Source organism: Penaeus vannamei, chromosome 4 (assembly GCF_042767895.1).
Source record: "Penaeus vannamei isolate JL-2024 chromosome 4, ASM4276789v1, whole genome shotgun sequence".
NCBI lineage: Eukaryota > Metazoa > Arthropoda > Malacostraca > Decapoda > Penaeidae > Penaeus > Penaeus vannamei.
Window position 1 is genome coordinate 2,433,230 of NC_091552.1, and position 17,900 is coordinate 2,451,129.

The window sequence follows — 17,900 nt, forward strand, 5'->3', positions numbered from 1 at the left end:
CCTCCTATGGTCCTCCTCAGCCATCCTACAAGCCACCAACTCCTTCATATGCTTAAAATAAAGCGTTTAGGATATTTATTGAACTCGGGTCTTTGTGAATATTATATATTAAACTTGCATACTTAATCTTACGTAGTTTTATATCACGTACATAAATCATACTTTTCTGCTTAGTGATAATGATATAGTGATTAAAATCCATCCCATTTTCATTACATACTTTATATACAAACATATCTACACAAGCACACGTCCTTTCTTCTATTCTGTTATCAATATCATTTCTGTTGGATACACACACATACATATATATATATATGTGTGAATGGAAAACCCCACAAACATCAGTGTTTTCAATTCACATTCATGATCATGCACAAGTTCATAGTGCGACGAATGAAAGTCAGCATTGTAAATGCACCATACTATCGGATCACTCATAATTAGGTTGTCTGTTTCTGTCTATTTATCACTGAATTACATACGTGGCAGATACACACATAGTTGCATATATACATGTATATATATATATATATATATATATATATATATATATATATATATATATATATATAGAGAGAGAGAGAGAGAGAGAGAGAGAGAGAGATTGAGAAGGAGATAGAGAGAGAGAGAGAGAAAGATATATATATATATATATATATATATATATATATATTCTTATATATATATGTATATATATATATGTATATATATATATATATGCATGTATATATATATATATATATATATATATATATATATATATATATATATATATATATATATACACATATATAAAATGTACAATATATACAGCGAGTCCTTTTTTTTTTTTTTTTTTTTTTTTTTTGTAAGCGTATTCAAAGGCACAATTATATACATACATACATACATACATACCTACACACACACACACACACACACACACACACACACACACACACATATATATATATATATATATATATATATATATATATATTTATACATTTATATATATATTTAAATTATATATACACATGCATGTATACACAAATATTTGTGTTTAAATCTGTATACACGTTCATATGTGTTTATATATACATACATATATGTATGTATGCGTGTATGTAAATAAATGTGTGTATGTATGTATTAGTATTTTTATGTTTTCATTTATGTATATATGTGTTTACATGTAAATATATATACATATATATATATATGTATACATATATATAGATATGTGTGTGTACATATATATACATATATATATGTGTGTGTGTGTTTATACATACATACATATATTTTTACAAATATATATGTACTTATATCTTTATATATATGTATATATAGATATGTGTGTGCATATGCATGTGCATGTATATATTTGCACACACACACGGTTGTACATACCAAAAACGCACACACACACATATATATTCTGTATTATATATATATTTGCATATAAATGTATATAAATACATATATATGTATGTATGTATATACATATTTGTTAAAATAGGGATATATGTGTGTGTACATGTGTGTGTGTTTGTTTACATGCACATGTATGTAATGAAAACTGGAATGGATTCTCTTAAGCATCCTACATCTACATCGCTAAGATTGTGAAAGGCATAATGTCTGTAGATGATTAAAAACGACATAAGTTAAATCATGCTTGTTTAATATTTAATATTTACAAAGAATCGAGATCAATAAATATTCGAGGCACTAAATCCTAAGCATAGGAAGGGGTGGGCGGCTTGTAGGATGGCTGAGGAGGACCATAGGAGGCCTTTGGGGTGGGGTACTGAGCCTGTCCCTCGTAGGTCACATCAGCCACGTAACCGGAGTCTCCGTTCACATTGTAGGTCACCTTCTGCAGACGACCGTCGGGAAGAAGGACGTAGTAGGATCCCTGTGTGTTGTCGCCATCACGGGCTTCCTGGTGTCCGAAGTCGTTGCCAGATGGTGGGTCGTTGACGGCGTAGTTGAAGTCGTACTTGGCGGGTGGTGCATAAGAGGGTGTGGGAGCAGAGTAGCCATAGGTAGGAGGGCTATCTGGACGGGCGATGGCGACGACCACAAGGGCGGCCAGTGCAAATACCTGCAACATATTTCATTTATTACTATCCTTTTTGAGATGGAGAAGAAAATGGGATTTTTAGTGACAGAATCCAAGAAATAAAATATTCAGCTTTTTGACCAATTCATATATCGGACATGCCTTGAATGTCATGTTAGAGGAGACTGCGATGCGACTGAAGACCACAGAGAAAAGTCTTCTATTTATACAAGAAAAACTCCGCCCTTGCCATGACGTCAGGGAATGCCATGCCAACAGGACTGCCTTGATCCTCTTGTGACCGAGTTTTCCCCTTCGGTGATGTTACGTGAATGTGGGTCTGAAGATTGTGTTCGAAGGTCACCCAGTTTTTTCATTAAGATAATACACTGCTAAAATAATGCAACCTATGATAATTCGAATATCAAGTACACCATAGATTTTTTTTTCTTTATATATTTTTCTTTACACATTTGCATATAAGCAATACTCTTCTTATTATAACATCATAATAATGCAGGTATTATACAGAAGATATTTCTTCCTTAGGCGTTTATACCCATAAGTATTCGGATAATTTAATAGTAGGAACACATCAGAAGATACATTATTTATATATTTAGCTCTTAATTTCTCAATATACAGATTGCTCCCCCCCCCCCAGGCCACTGATGGAGGGGCGGGGGCCTTCGTGTATGACAAAATTTATAAATGAAATGAATTATACATGCAATTTTTATATTCAGAACGCCTCATAGATAGCTGATTTTTTTGACGAAAGGTCCCTCTACAACAGGGTATTTCTAACTTTTTTCATTGCCACCAAATTTGATTTTGTGTAATACCTTCGCAATGCGCTATGTCCATTTTATGGTACTTTTCATTTAGTTCATATATGTATATGTATATATGTGTGTGCATAAATGTATATATATATATATATATATATATATATATATATATATATATATATATATATATATATATATGTGTGTGTGTGTGTGTGTGTGTGTGTGTGTGTGTGTGTGTGTGTGTGTGTATTTGTATATATGTATATATATGTATATATATCTATATATTTATGTGTATCTATGTATATAGATGAATATATCCATATATAAAAATATATATGTATGTATATACACGCATGTATTAATGTGTGTTGGTATATACATGTGCATTTATGTATATGCTATATATACATACATACATACATACATACATACATACACTCACATATATATATATATATATATATATATATATATATATATATATATATATATGTATATATAAATATATATATATATATATATATATATATATATTATATATATATATATATATATAAATATATGATATATATATATATATAAATATATATATACATATATATATATATATATATATATATATATATATATATATATATATATATATATATATATATATATATATATATATATATACATATATAATATATGTATATCTACATTTCTATATATATGTGTGTGTATATTCATATATGCATGTATATACATATACATATATATGCACATATGTATATTTATGTATATTATTTATTGTTATTATTATCATTATTATCAATAATATGTAGATATCCTCTGAACATAAGTTTCTGGATCGCGACCCACGCTTTGATGAAGACAAATATAGTCAACGTAAACTATAATGATGATAAACGAGAAATTACGTACTTTTTTGTTCTTTTTTTTATATTGTTTTGTCTACTTAAATCATTAAATAAATATGTTAATTTCGCCAGTTATTTCCAAGGAACCGAATGTCGAGTTAAACCCGTGCTCAAGATACATCATTGTTCGTAGCTAATATAGCAGCATGATTCTAAAAAAAAAAAAGAAAAAAAAAGAAAAAAAAATCTATGAGTTTAGCGTTCCGCAGTGAGTGTTGTCCAAACTTTACAGATAAAGATAAAGGGTGATTGAGAATGAATATCTTCACAAAATAAAAAAATTCTAATATAATTTCATCTGATATACATACATTTACGACGAAGATATACTGGAAACGGTTAAATACATCATTTGCACTGTGCAGTAACGCTATGTATATCTTACGAAGATATATTCGAAACAGTTACATGCATCTCTTATATTGTGAGGATATACATTCTCAGTCATACCTTTTCTACATTTGTCGCAAAGAGTGCGGCTCAGGATTTGTAAATAGTTAAGATAAAACCTCCTACAGTTGGAATTTGAAACATAAGACTCCATCTGCAATTATAAATACATATATGCATCTGTATGATTACATACGTTGCACATCTATATGTGAATTCTCTCTCTCTCTCGCTATATATATATATATATATATATATATATATATATATATATATATATATATATATATATATATATATATATATATATATATATATATATATATATATGACACATGAATAACATTTAATTATAGGTGATCCCATAACTTGGTGCATTTACAGTACCGACTTCATAATGCACATATGCATAATTCTGAACATGAATTTAAGACTGACTGCATGTAGATACATATGAGTGTCTGCCATCTGTAAAATGGAAGTACAAAAAGTGAATGCTTGAAATTAGTTTAGGAAGTTGCAGCTATTAAACAAAAATTAAGCCATCATCAAATCACCTGTAGCATCATATTTCTAAAACTTCATACACATACATATATACATCTATATGTGAGAGTTTGTATCATCGATGGTAAACTAGATAAATTAATAATAATAAGCTAAATGACCAAACAATATTCAGATCCACAATGTCTTTATGTACATGTAAGGTTGTGCACATATAGTACATAATGAAAAGGGATTATATCATCACTGAGATGAAGAAAGGCATGATTCACGCAGATGACATTAAACTACGTAAGATTAAGTATGCAGGTTTAATATATAATATCTACAAAGACCCGAGTTCAATAAATATCCGAGGCGCTATATCTTAAGCATAGGATGGAGTAGGTGGCTTATAGGATGGCTGAGGAGGACCATAGGAGGCCTTTGGGGTTGGGTACTGAGCCTCTCCCTCGTAGGTCACATCAGCCACGTAACCGGAGTCTCCGTTCACATTGTAGGTGACCTTCTGCAGACGACCGTCGGGAAGAAGGACGTAGTAGGATCCCTGTGTGTTGTCGCCATCACGGGCTTCCTGGTGTCCGAAGTCGTTGCCAGATGCTGGGTCGTTGACGGCGTAGTTGAAGTCGTACTTGGCGGGTGGTGCATAAGAGGGAGTGGGAGCAGAGTAGCCATAGGTAGGTGGGCTATCTGGACGAGCGACGGTGGCTACCACTAGGGTGGCCAGTGCTAAAACCTGCAGTACATTTGAATGGTTAGAAATATTTATATGATCGATATTTTATGATTGAAAAACAGAAAACCTTAACCAACTGCACTTTTGGAATGACAGATTTACTTGCCTTGAATGCCATTGTGTTAGAGACTGCGGAGACTGAGACTGACGAAGACACACAGAGCCCTTTCCTTTATACAAGTGTCCGAGAAAAACCCCGCCCAGGTCGTGACGTCAGGAAATATCATCCCAGCAAGATGACCTTGATTCGGTGAGCGAGTTTCCCCTTCGGTGATGTTACCGGAATGCAGTTGTTCACATTATTTATACAGGGCTGTGTGAAAGTTATTTTCCAAATATTCACGTTTTTTGGCCATTTTTTCAGTAACTGATAAAGAATGATATTATGGCATCCGTATCAGGCTGTGAAAATATGTGTTGCAATGATATAGAAAATTGAATCATAATATAGTTTCCACATGAGAGTGTGTATACATACATACACATGTGTATTCATATAAATGTCTCTGTATGTGTGTGAATATATATATATATATATATATATATATATATATATATATATATATATATATATATATATGTGTGTGTGTGTGTGTGTGTGTGTGTGTGTGTGTGTGTGTGTGTATGTTATATATATACATATGTGTTATATATATATATATATATATATATATATATATATATATACATATATATATATATATATATATATGTGTGTGTGTGTGTGTGTGTGTGTGTGTGTGTGTGTGTGTTGACGTGTGCATGTATATATAATTATATATATACATAAAGTCATACATATATATGTATACATCAATTCACACACATATATATGTGTGTGTGTGTGCGTGTGTCTATGTATGTATGCATACATATATATGAAATAAATAAGTATATATATGTGTGTGTATGTATGTATGCGTATATATATATATATATATATATATATATATATATATATATATATATATATATGTATATATATATATATATATTACGGAAAGATCCAGCGAAAATTCTCCAGCCAAGATGTCTTTGATATATCGTCTTCGATAAAGATGATATAGAAGGAAATTTACTCCCATTTTGTAAGAAGCAAATCATGCTCTATTAATGAATATCTTGGCATGTCTCGCGAATACCATTCCAATAGAATAAAAAAAATCAACTCAAACTATATAGGCTATATCACAGCCTTTTTTTTTCACATGAACTTTATATGCAAATGTTCCGACCCTCTCAGATTGCCAGGGAACCGCTGCTTACATACAAACAAATCTACCGCAATCCTGGGATTCCAGTGGATTCCACAAGCACGGGTGATACTTCACTATATTCATCTATCTTTTAACAAGACCGCACATCTCATACATATTATGTTAGGCAGGCACTCTATCCATTCGACCACCACACTGCTATACTTACTCACGTATGAGTAGCTAGGTAATATCCATGGTGCCAGGTGGCACCTGGTTGCACGATCCTCATGCGGTGTGGTGGACGAATGGATAGCGTGCCTGCCTTACAATCTGGCGGTGCGGGATCGAATCTCGAACAGAGAGGTTAATATATTCACATATTATGTTAATTATTCCTAATAAACAAAGCCATATAGTAAGATTATTACACTGTAAAAAGAAACGTCCCATATAATTATGTTCAAGCTCTTTTTGATTTATAGAAACAATCTTAGTGTAGGTAATTTGCAGCACAAAATCAAAAATTAAAGAAAAAATACAGTCACTTAAAACGTATTTCTTATTTTTCATAAAAAAAAAAAAAAAAATCAAGACTGTATTCTAGCCAGTCGCCACTGATACACTCGAACACATGTAGCATCTTCCTTTTCATTATATTTTAAAAACTTTACACACACACACACATATATATGTGTGTGTTTGTGTTTCTGTGTATATATGTATGGACACACGCACTCATATATGTGTGTGTATACATATATATACATACATACATATACTCATATATATATATACATAAAATTAGGTATGCTAGTTTAATACTTGAGATTTACAAAGACCTGAGATCACTAAATATCCGAGGCGCTATATTTTATGCATGGAAAGGGTGGTCCGTATGTAGGATGGCGTAGAGGGCCAGAGGAGGCCTTTAGGGCGGCGTGAATGAGTGAAAGTATGCCATAGGATCATAATTTATAAAACTATGTAATTAGTTAATAGAGTGATGAAGAAGTTAATTTTTCATTAATATAAAGTCTAGTAAAGGTCTTCCATAGCACAAGATCAAGAAGGAAAAAATCGCTTGAAACAAACGTTCCTCTTCCATAACAAAAATATTTAGACTATTTCAGTCAGTTATCATCGGTACATTTTCCTCGATGATTAGATTTTTCAACATAATTAAGCCAAGAAAGAATACGTTACAGTTTCTTAAAATACTGAAATCATGTATTGGATATAAAACTATCAAAATTGAGGAATGCTTGTTTAATATCTAGTATTTACAAAGACCCGAGATCAATAAATATTTCGTTTCTGTTCCTTAAGCATAGGAGGGGGTGGGCGGCTTGTAGGATGGCTGAGGAGGACCATAGGAGGCCTTTGGGGTGGGGTACTGAGCCTCTCCCTCGTAGGTCACATCAGCCACGTAACCGGAGTCTCCGTTCACATTGTAGGTCACCTTCTGCAGACGACCGTCGGGAAGAAGGACGTAGTAGGATCCCTGTGTGTTGTCGCCATCACGGGCTTCCTGGTGTCCGAAGTCGTTGCCAGATGCTGGGTCGTTGACGGCGTAGTTGAAGTCGTACTTGGCGGGTGGTGCATAAGAGGGTGTGGGAGCAGAGTAGCCATAGGTAGGAGGACTATCTGGACGAGCGACGGTGGCTACCACTAGGGTGGCCAGTGCTAATACCTGTAGTACAGTTGAATTGTTAGAAATATTTATAAGATCAATGTTTTATGGGTGGACAACAGAAAATCTTAACCAACTGCACTTTTGGAATGACAGATTTACTTGCCTTGAATGCCATTGTGTTAGAGACTGCGGAGACTGAGACTGACGAAGACACACAGAGCCCTTTCCTTTATACAAGTGTCCGAGAAAAACCCCGCCCAGGTCGTGACGTCAGGAAATATCATCCCAGCAAGATGACCTTGATTCGGTGAGCGAGTTTCCCCTTCGGTGATGTTACCGGAATGCAGATCTTCACACTATTTATGCAGGTCTGTGTGAAAGTCGATTTTTAAAAAATATTCACGAGTTTTGCCCATTTTTTCAGTAACTGATAAAGAATGATATTATGGCATCCGTATCAAAGTGTGAAATTGAATCTTATTATAGTTTTTATATGAGGGTGTGTGTATACATATATATTTGCATGTATATAAATATATACATGTGTGAGTGAATATATAGGTGCATATATATGTGTATGTGTTTGTGTCGATGTGAGTGTCTATGTATGTATAAATATAATTATGTATATACAGATATAGTCATACATATGTATGCATACATTAGTTCACATGTATATGTATGTGTGTACGTGCGTGCGCGCGTGTGTGTCTATGTATGTATGCATAAATATATATATATATATATATATGTATATTGTGTGTGTGTGTGTGTGTGTACGTCTATATGTATATATGTATATATGTAAATATTATATATATATATATATATATATTACGGAAAGAGCCAGCGAAAATTCTCTTTCAGAATTAATTCCTGACATCGGAATTCCTAGCATGCTTGCATGCATTACCTGCATGCAGACATGAAGGGAACAGAAACCTGTAGCACAATGAGCTCTTTGGCTCATGATGTGTCGTTGCCATGACGCCTTTGCTATATCATTTCTGATTAAGATGATAAAGAAGGAAACTAATTCCCATTTTGGAATAAGCAAACCCTGCTCTATTAATGAATATCTTGGCATGCCTCGTGAACACCTTCCACTTTAGCCACAAAACCCAAACCAGAAAGGCCACATCACAACCCATTTTATCTGCAGGAATTTCGTATGTAAATGACCCGACCCTCTCAGACTGCCAGAGAACCGCTGCTTGCATGTAAACAAACCTGCCGCCATCCAGGGAATCAAGTGCATTCCACAAGCACGAGTGATGCTTCACGCTATTTATCTATCTTTTAAAAAGACTGCACACCTCATGCATATTATATTTCTTATTCCTAATACACCCAACTATGTAATAAGATTATCACACCGTAAAAAGAAACGTCCCACATGATTATAATAAAATTCTATTTGCTTTATAGAAACATCTTAGTATAGATAATCCGCAGTACAAAATCAAGGATATTTAACAACAACATAGACGGTCGCTTAAAACACACACCTTTCTATATATATATATATATATATATATATATATATATATATATATATATATATATATATATATATATATATATATTTATAAGTCAAGACTATTCTATCCAGTCGCCACTGACCCATTGGAACACATGTAGCACCTTTATTTCCAGAATGTTTCGAGAACTTTACACACATACGTGTGTCTTTATACAAACGCACGCACTCGTTTATATATATATATATATATATATATATATATATATATATATATATATATATATATATATATATATATTATATGTATATGTACATATACATACATACATACATATATTTATATCTTCATAAAATGAAGTATGCTAATTTGATGCTTCAGATTTGCAAAGACCTGAGATCAATAAATATCCGAAGCGTTACATTTCATACATGGAAAGGATTGGTCGGTATGTAGGATAATATATAAAGCTATGTAATAAATGAATAGGATTATGCTATTCATTTTTCCTCAATACAAGCAGTCCAGTATAAGTCTTCTATAGCGCAAGATGAAGAAGGAAAAAAATCGCTTGAAACAAACGTTCCTTTTCCATAACAAAAACATTTAGACTATTTCAGTCAATTGTCATAGGTACATTTTCCTCAATAATTACATTTTTCAACGTAATTAAGCCTAGAAGGAATACGTTGCAGTTTCTTAAAATATTGAAAACATATATTGGATATTAAAATATTATAGTTGAAGATGCTTGTTTAATATCTAGTATTTACAAAGACCCGAGATCAATAAATATTTCATTTCTGTTCCTTAAGAATAGGAGGGGGTGGGTGGCTTATAGGATGGCTGAGGAGGACCATAGGAGGCCTTTGGGGTGGGGTACTGAGCCTCTCCCTCGTAGGTCACATCAGCCACGTAACCGGAGTCTCCGTTCACATTGTAGGTCACCTTCTGCAGACGACCGTCGGGAAGGAGGACGTAGTAGGATCCCTGTGTGTGGTCGCCATCACGGGCTTCCTGGTGTCCGAAGTCGTTGGCTGATGGTGGGTCGTTGACGGCGTAGTTGAAGTCGTACTTTGCGGGTGGTGCATAAGAGGGTGTGGGAGCAGAGTAGCCATAGGTAGGAGGGCTATCAGGACGGGCGGCGGCGACGACCACAAGGGCGACCAGTGCTAATACCTGCAGCACAGTTGAATCGTCAGAAATATTTATATGATCGATATTTTATGGTTGAAAAACAGAAAATCTTAACCAACTGCACTTTTGGAATGACAGATTTACTTGCCTTGAATGCCATTGTGTTAGAGACTGCGGAGACTGAGACTGACGGAGACACACAGAGCCCTTTCCTTTATACAAGTGTCCGAGAAAGACCCCGCCCAGGACGTGACGTCAAGAAATATCATCCAAGCAAGATGACCTTGATTCGGTGAGCGAGTTTCCCCATCGGTGATGTTACCGGAATGCAGATGTTCACATTATCTATGCAGGTCTGTGTGAAAGTTATTTTTCAAATATTCACGAGTTTTGGCCATTTTTTCAGTAACTGATAAAGAATGATATTATGGCATCCGTATCAAGTTATGAAAATCTGTGTTGCAATGATATAGAAAATTGTATCATATAGTTTTTATATAAGGATGTGTGTATACATATATATTTGCATGTATATAAATATATACATGTGTGTGAATACATATGTGTATATATATGTGTATGTGTTTGTGTCGATGTGAGTGTCTATGTATGTATAGATATAATTATGCATATACAGATATAGTCATACATATGTATGTATACATTAGTTCACATGTATATGCATGTGCATGTGTGCGTGCGCGCGTGTGTCTATGTATGTATGCATATATATATATATATATATATATATATATATATATATATATATATATATATATATATATATATATATATTGTGTGTGTGTGTGTGTGTGTGTGTGTGTGTGTGTACGTCTATATGTATGTATGTATATATGTAAATATTATATATATATATATTACGGAAAGAGCCAGCGAAAATTCTCTTTCAGAATTAATTCCTGACATCGGAATTCTTGGCATGCTTGCATGCATTACCTGCATGCAGACATTAAGGGAACAGAAACCTGTAGCACAATGAGCTCTTTGGCTCATGATGTCTCGTTACCAAGATGCCTTTGCTATATCGTTTCTGATAAAGATGATAAAGAAGGAAACTAATTCCCATTTTGGAATAAGCAAACCCTGCTCTATTAATGAATATCTTGGCATGCCTCGTGAACACCATTCCACTTTAGCCACAAAACCCAAACTAGAAAGGCCACAACACAACCCATTTTATCCGCATGAACTTCGTATGCAAATGACCTGACCCTCTCAGACTGCCAGAGAACTGGTGCTTGCATGTAAACAAACCTGCCGCCATCCAGGGAATCCAGTGCATTCCACAAGCACGAGTGATGCTTCACGCTGTTTATCTATCTCTTAAAAAGACCGCACACCTCATACATATTATATTTCTTATTCCTAATACACCCAACTATGTAATAAGATTATCAAACCGTAAAAAGAAACGTCCCACATGATTATAATAAAATTCTTTTTGCTTTACAGAAACAATCTTAGTATAGATAATCCGCAGCACAAAATCAAGGATATTTAACAACAACAAAGACGGTCGCTTAAAACACACATCTTTCTTTATATATATATATATATATATATATATATATATATATATATATATATATATATATATATATATATATATATATATATATATATATATATATATATATATATATATATATATATATATATATATATATATATATATATATATATATATATAAATCAAGACTGTATTCTATCCAGTCGCCAGTGACACACTGGAACACATGTAGCACCTTTATTTTCAGTATGTTTCGGGAACTTTACACACATACGTGTGTCTTTATACAAACGCACGCACTCGTTTACACACACACACACACACACACACACACACACACACACACACACACACACACACACACACACACATATATATATATATATATATATATATATATATATATATGACACATGAATAACATTTAATTATAGGTGATCCCATAACTTGGTGCATTTACAATACCGACTTCATAATGCACATATGCATAATTCTGAACATGAATTTAAGACAGGTTTCTTTATATCTGACTGTATGTAGATACATATGAGAGTGTCTGCCATCTGTAAAATGGAAGTACAAAAAGTTAGTGCTTGGAATTAGTTGCAGCTATTAAAAAAATTAAGCCTTCATCAGATCACCTGTAGCATTAAATTTCTAAAACTTCATACACATACATACATATATGTGTGTGAGAGTGTGCATCATCGATGATAAACTAGATAAATTAATAATAATAAGCTAAATGACCAAACATAATATTCAGATCCACAAAGTCTTCATGTACTTGTAGGGTTGTGCACATATAGTACATAATGAAAAGGGATTATATCATCACTGAGATGAAGAAAAGCATGATTCACGCAGATGACATTAAACTACGTAAGATTAAGTATGCAGGTTTAATATATAATATTTACAAAGACACGAGTTCAATAAATATCCGAGGCGCTATATCTTAAGCATAGGAAGGAGTTGGTGGCTTGTAGGATGGCTGAGGAGGACCATAGGAGGCCTTTGGGGTGGGGTACTGAGCCTCTCCCTCGTAGGTCACATCAGCCACGTAACCGGAGTCTCCGTTCACATTGTAGGTCACCTTCTGCAGACGACCGTCGGGAAGAAGGACGTAGTAGGATCCCTGTGTGTTGTCGCCATCACGGGCTTCCTGGTGTCCGAAGTCGTTGCCAGATGGTGGGTCGTTGACGGCGTAGTTGAAGTCGTACTTGGCGGGTGGTGCATATGAGGGAGTGGGAGCAGAGTAGCCATAGGTAGGAGGGCTATCAGGACGGGCGACGGTGGCTACCACTAGGGTGGCCAGTGCTAATACCTACGGTACATTTGAATCATTAGAAATATTTATAGGATCAACGTTTTATGGTTGAATAACAGAAAACGTTAACAACTGCACTTCTCGAGTAACAGATTTACTTGCCTTGAATGCCATTGTGTTAGAGACTGCGGAGACTGAGACTGACGAAGACACACAGAGCCCTTTCCTTTATACAAGTGTCCGAGAAAAACCCCGCCCAGGTCGTGACGTCAGGAAATATCATCCCAGCAAGATGACCTTGATTCGGTGAGCGAGTTTCCCCTTCGGTGATGTTACCGGAATGCAGATGTTCACATTATTTATGCAGGTCTGTGTGAGTTATTTTTCAAATATTCACGAGTTTTACCATTTTTTCAGTAACTGATAAAGAATGATATTATGGCATCCGTATCAAGTTGTGAAAATCTGTGTTGCAATGATATAGAAAATTGTATCAAATAGTTTTTATATAAGGGTGTGTGTATACATATATATTTGCATGTATATGATTATATACATGTGTGTGAATATATAGGTGTATATATATGTGTATGTGTTTGTGTCGATGTGAGTGTCTATGTATGTATAAATATAATTATGCATATACAGATATAGTCATACATATGTATGTATACATTAGTTCACATGTATATGTATGTGCATGTGTGCGTGCGCGCGTGTGTCTATGTATGTATGCATATATATATATATATATATATATATATATATATATATATATATATATATATATATATATATATATATATATGTATATATATGTATATATATATATATATATATATATATATATATATATATATATATATATATATATATATATATATATATATATTGTGTGTGTGTGTGTGTATGTGTGTACGTGTACATGTATGTATGTATGTAGATATTATATGTATATATTACGGAAACATCCAGCGAGAATTCTCTTTCAGAATTAATTCCTGACATCGGAATTCTTGGCATGCTTGCATGCATTACCTGCATGCAGACATGAAGGGAACAGAAACCTGTAGCACAATGAGCTCTTTGGCTCATGGTGTCTCGTTGCCAAGATGACTCTGCTATATCGTTTTTGATTAAGATGATAAAGAAGGAAACTAACTCCCACTTTGTAATAAGTTAATCATGCTCTTCTAATGAACATTTTGGTATGTCTCGTGAACATCATTCCACTTTAGCCACAAAACCCAAACTAGAAAGGCCACATCACAGCCCATTTTATCCGCATGAACTTCGTATGCAAATGACCCGACCCTCTCAGACTGCCAGAGAACCGCTGCTTGCATGTAAACAAACCTGCCGCCATCCAGGGAATCCAGTGCATTCCACAAGCACGAGTGATGCTTCACTCTATTCATCTATCTCTTAAAAAGACCGCACAACTCATGCATATTATATTTCTTATTCCTAATACACCCAACTATGTAATAAGATTATCAAACCGTAAAAAGAAACGTCCCACATGATTATAATAAAATTCTTTTTGCTTTATAGAAACATCTTAGTATAGATAATCCGCAGCACAAAATCAAAGATATTTAATAAAGACAAAGACTGTCGCTTAAAACACGCATCTTTCTTTATATATATATATATATATATATATATATATATATATATATATATATATATATATTTATATATATATATATATATATGTATATATATATATATATATATATATATATATATATATATATATATATATATATATATATATATATATATATATATATATATATATATATATTTATAAATCAAGACTGTATTCTATCCAGTCACCACTGACACAATGGAGCACATGTAGCACCTTCATTTCCAGTATGTTTCGAGGACTTTACACACATACGTGTGTCTTTATACAAACGCACGCACTCGTTTATATATATATATATATATATATATATATATATATATATATATATATATATATATATATATATATATATATATTATATGTATATGTACATTTATATATTATATTTATATGTACATATACATACATACATACATATATATATATCTTCATAAAATGAAGTATGCTAATTTGATACTTCAGATTTGCAAAGACTTGAGATCAATAAATACCCGAAGCCCTACATTTCATACATGGAAGGGGGTGGTCGGTATGTAGGATAATATATAAAGCTATGTAATAAATGAATAGGATTATGCTGGAGTTCATTTTTCCTCAATATAAGCAGTCTAATATAAGTCTTCTATAGCACAAGATCAAGAAGGAAAAAATCGCTTGAAACAAACGTTCCTTTTCCATAACAAAAGCATTTAGACTATTTCAGCCAATTGTCAAAGGTACATTTTCCTCAATAATTACATTTTTCAACGTAATTAAGCAAAGAAGAAATACATTGCAGTTTCCTAAAATATTGAAAACATATATTGGATATTAAAATATTATAGATGAAGATGCTTGTTTAATATCTAGTATTTACAAAGACCCGAGATCAATAAATATTTTACTTCTGTTCCTTAAGCATAGGAGGGGGTGGGCGGCTTGTAGGATGGCTGAGGAGGACCATAGGAGGCCTTTGGGGATGGGTACTGAGCCTCTCCCTCGTAGGTCACATCAGCCACGTAACCGGAGTCTCCGTTCACATTGTAGGTCACCTTCTGCAGACGACCGTCGGGAAGAAGGACGTAGTAGGATCCCTGTGTGTTGTCGCCATCACGGGCTTCCTGGTGTCCGAAGTCGTTGCCAGATGGTGGGTCGTTGACGGCGTAGTTGAAGTCGTACTTGGCGGGTGGTGCGTAAGAGGGTGTGGGAGCAGAGTAGCCATAGGTAGGCGGGCTATCTGGACGGGCGATGGCGACGACCACAAGGGCGGCCAGAGCGAATACCTGCAACATATTTCATTTATTAGTATCTTTTTTGAGGTGGAGAAGAAAATGGGATTTTTAGTGACAGAATCCAAGAAATAAAATATTAAGCTTCTTGACCAATTCATATATCGGACATGCCTTGAATGCCATGTTAGAGGAGACTGCGATGCGACTGAAGACCACAGAGAAAGGTCTTCTATTTATACAGAGTCCAAGAAAAACTCCGCCCTTGCCATGACGTCAGGGAATGCCATGCCAAGAGGACTGCCTTGATCCTCTTGTGACCGAGTTTTCCCCTTCGGTGATGTTACGTGAATGTGGGTCTGAAGATTGTGTTCGAAGGTCACCCAGTTTTTCATTAAACTTATTCATGATACGCTTAGAAAATACTATTTATAGGATAATGCTTTTATGTGGTAATAACCATATAAATCTGCAGAGTAAATACACATCTACAGTAATGCAAAACATGGTACTTGAATATCAAGGACACCATAGATGTCTACTCTATGCTACCTTTCTTTCAGGTCATATATACATACACACATACATACATACATATATATATATATATATATATATATATATATATATATATATATATATATATATATATATATATACGCATAAACATATGTTTATATATACATCTAAATATATGCATATATGTTTTTATACATTTATATATCTATATATATTTATGTATATATACATATTTATATACAAATATATACATACAAATATATATTGTATATATATATATGTATATATATATATATATATATATATATATATATATATATATATATATATATTTATATATATACATACATATATATACAAACATGTGTATATGTGTTATTGCATACATATCTATCTATCTATCTATCTATCTATCTATCTATCTATCTATCTATCTATCTATCTATCTATATATATATATATATATATATATATATATATATATATATACACACATGTCTGTGTGTTAGTCATTATTATTATCATTATTATCATTACGTAAAGACCCGTACTTTAATGAACACTACTGTAGTCAATGTAAACTATAATAAACAAGAAGTTACGCATTATTTTTGTTCTTTTTTATTCTGTGTTTTCTACACACGGGAAAATCAGTGTTTTGTCAACTCAGATCCGTAAATGAATAAATATAAATAAATATAAATATCTATAGTTCGCCAAATAGTTATATTCAAAGAACCAAATACGTAGTTAAACCCACATAGTTCCGCAGTCAGATATAAAAAACGTATGATTGAAAATGAATATCTTATTATTTGTACTGTGTTGTCACGATGTGTATTTCTTACGAAGATATATTCGAAAGTTA

General features: G+C 33.2%; 7 protein-coding genes across 7 annotated transcripts in view; 1 reads left to right on the top strand and 6 right to left on the bottom strand.

The window, feature by feature from the left end:
* Positions 1-1,661: 1,661 nt before the first annotated feature.
* LOC113817963 (pro-resilin-like) lies at positions 1,662-2,214 on the bottom strand. Its single transcript, XM_070120386.1, has one exon. The coding sequence runs from the start codon at positions 2,099-2,101 to the stop codon at positions 1,724-1,726; it is 378 nt and encodes a 125-aa protein (XP_069976487.1). The 5' UTR covers positions 2,102-2,214; the 3' UTR covers positions 1,662-1,723.
* Positions 2,215-4,957: 2,743 nt separating this feature from the next.
* On the bottom strand, positions 4,958-5,537 carry LOC113817955 (pro-resilin-like). The gene is made up of 2 exons (XM_070120368.1): positions 5,504-5,537; positions 4,958-5,397 (listed from the first exon to the last, which is right to left on the bottom strand). Exons 1-2 carry the CDS (start codon positions 5,513-5,515, stop codon positions 5,029-5,031), a joined length of 381 nt encoding a protein of 126 aa, XP_069976469.1. The 5' UTR covers positions 5,516-5,537; the 3' UTR covers positions 4,958-5,028.
* A 2,315-nt stretch (positions 5,538-7,852) lies between these two features.
* On the bottom strand, positions 7,853-8,426 carry LOC138861352 (pro-resilin-like). Its single transcript, XM_070120377.1, has 2 exons — positions 8,393-8,426; positions 7,853-8,286 (listed from the first exon to the last, which is right to left on the bottom strand). The coding sequence occupies exons 1-2, from the start codon at positions 8,402-8,404 to the stop codon at positions 7,918-7,920; spliced, it is 381 nt and encodes a 126-aa protein (XP_069976478.1). The 5' UTR covers positions 8,405-8,426; the 3' UTR covers positions 7,853-7,917.
* A 2,043-nt stretch (positions 8,427-10,469) lies between these two features.
* Positions 10,470-11,007, bottom strand: LOC138861552 (pro-resilin-like). Its single transcript, XM_070121317.1, has 2 exons — positions 10,996-11,007; positions 10,470-10,889 (listed from the first exon to the last, which is right to left on the bottom strand). The coding sequence occupies exons 1-2, from the start codon at positions 11,005-11,007 to the stop codon at positions 10,521-10,523; spliced, it is 381 nt and encodes a 126-aa protein (XP_069977418.1). The 3' UTR covers positions 10,470-10,520.
* Positions 11,008-13,267: 2,260 nt separating this feature from the next.
* LOC113817967 (pro-resilin-like) lies at positions 13,268-13,838 on the bottom strand. The gene is made up of 2 exons (XM_027370083.2): positions 13,811-13,838; positions 13,268-13,705 (listed from the first exon to the last, which is right to left on the bottom strand). Exons 1-2 carry the CDS (start codon positions 13,820-13,822, stop codon positions 13,337-13,339), a joined length of 381 nt encoding a protein of 126 aa, XP_027225884.1. The 5' UTR covers positions 13,823-13,838; the 3' UTR covers positions 13,268-13,336.
* Positions 13,839-16,128: 2,290 nt separating this feature from the next.
* On the bottom strand, positions 16,129-16,712 carry LOC113817973 (pro-resilin-like). The gene is made up of 2 exons (XM_027370090.2): positions 16,688-16,712; positions 16,129-16,567 (listed from the first exon to the last, which is right to left on the bottom strand). The coding sequence occupies exons 1-2, from the start codon at positions 16,697-16,699 to the stop codon at positions 16,199-16,201; spliced, it is 381 nt and encodes a 126-aa protein (XP_027225891.2). The 5' UTR covers positions 16,700-16,712; the 3' UTR covers positions 16,129-16,198.
* An 84-nt stretch (positions 16,713-16,796) lies between these two features.
* LOC113808179 (cuticle protein 19-like) overlaps positions 16,797-17,900 on the top strand; it is a 3,159-nt gene continuing 2,055 nt past the window's right edge. The window contains exon 1 of the mRNA XM_070121318.1: positions 16,797-16,891. Within this exon, the coding sequence (XP_069977419.1) occupies positions 16,797-16,891 (95 nt within the window). The remainder of the gene's footprint in view (positions 16,892-17,900) is intronic.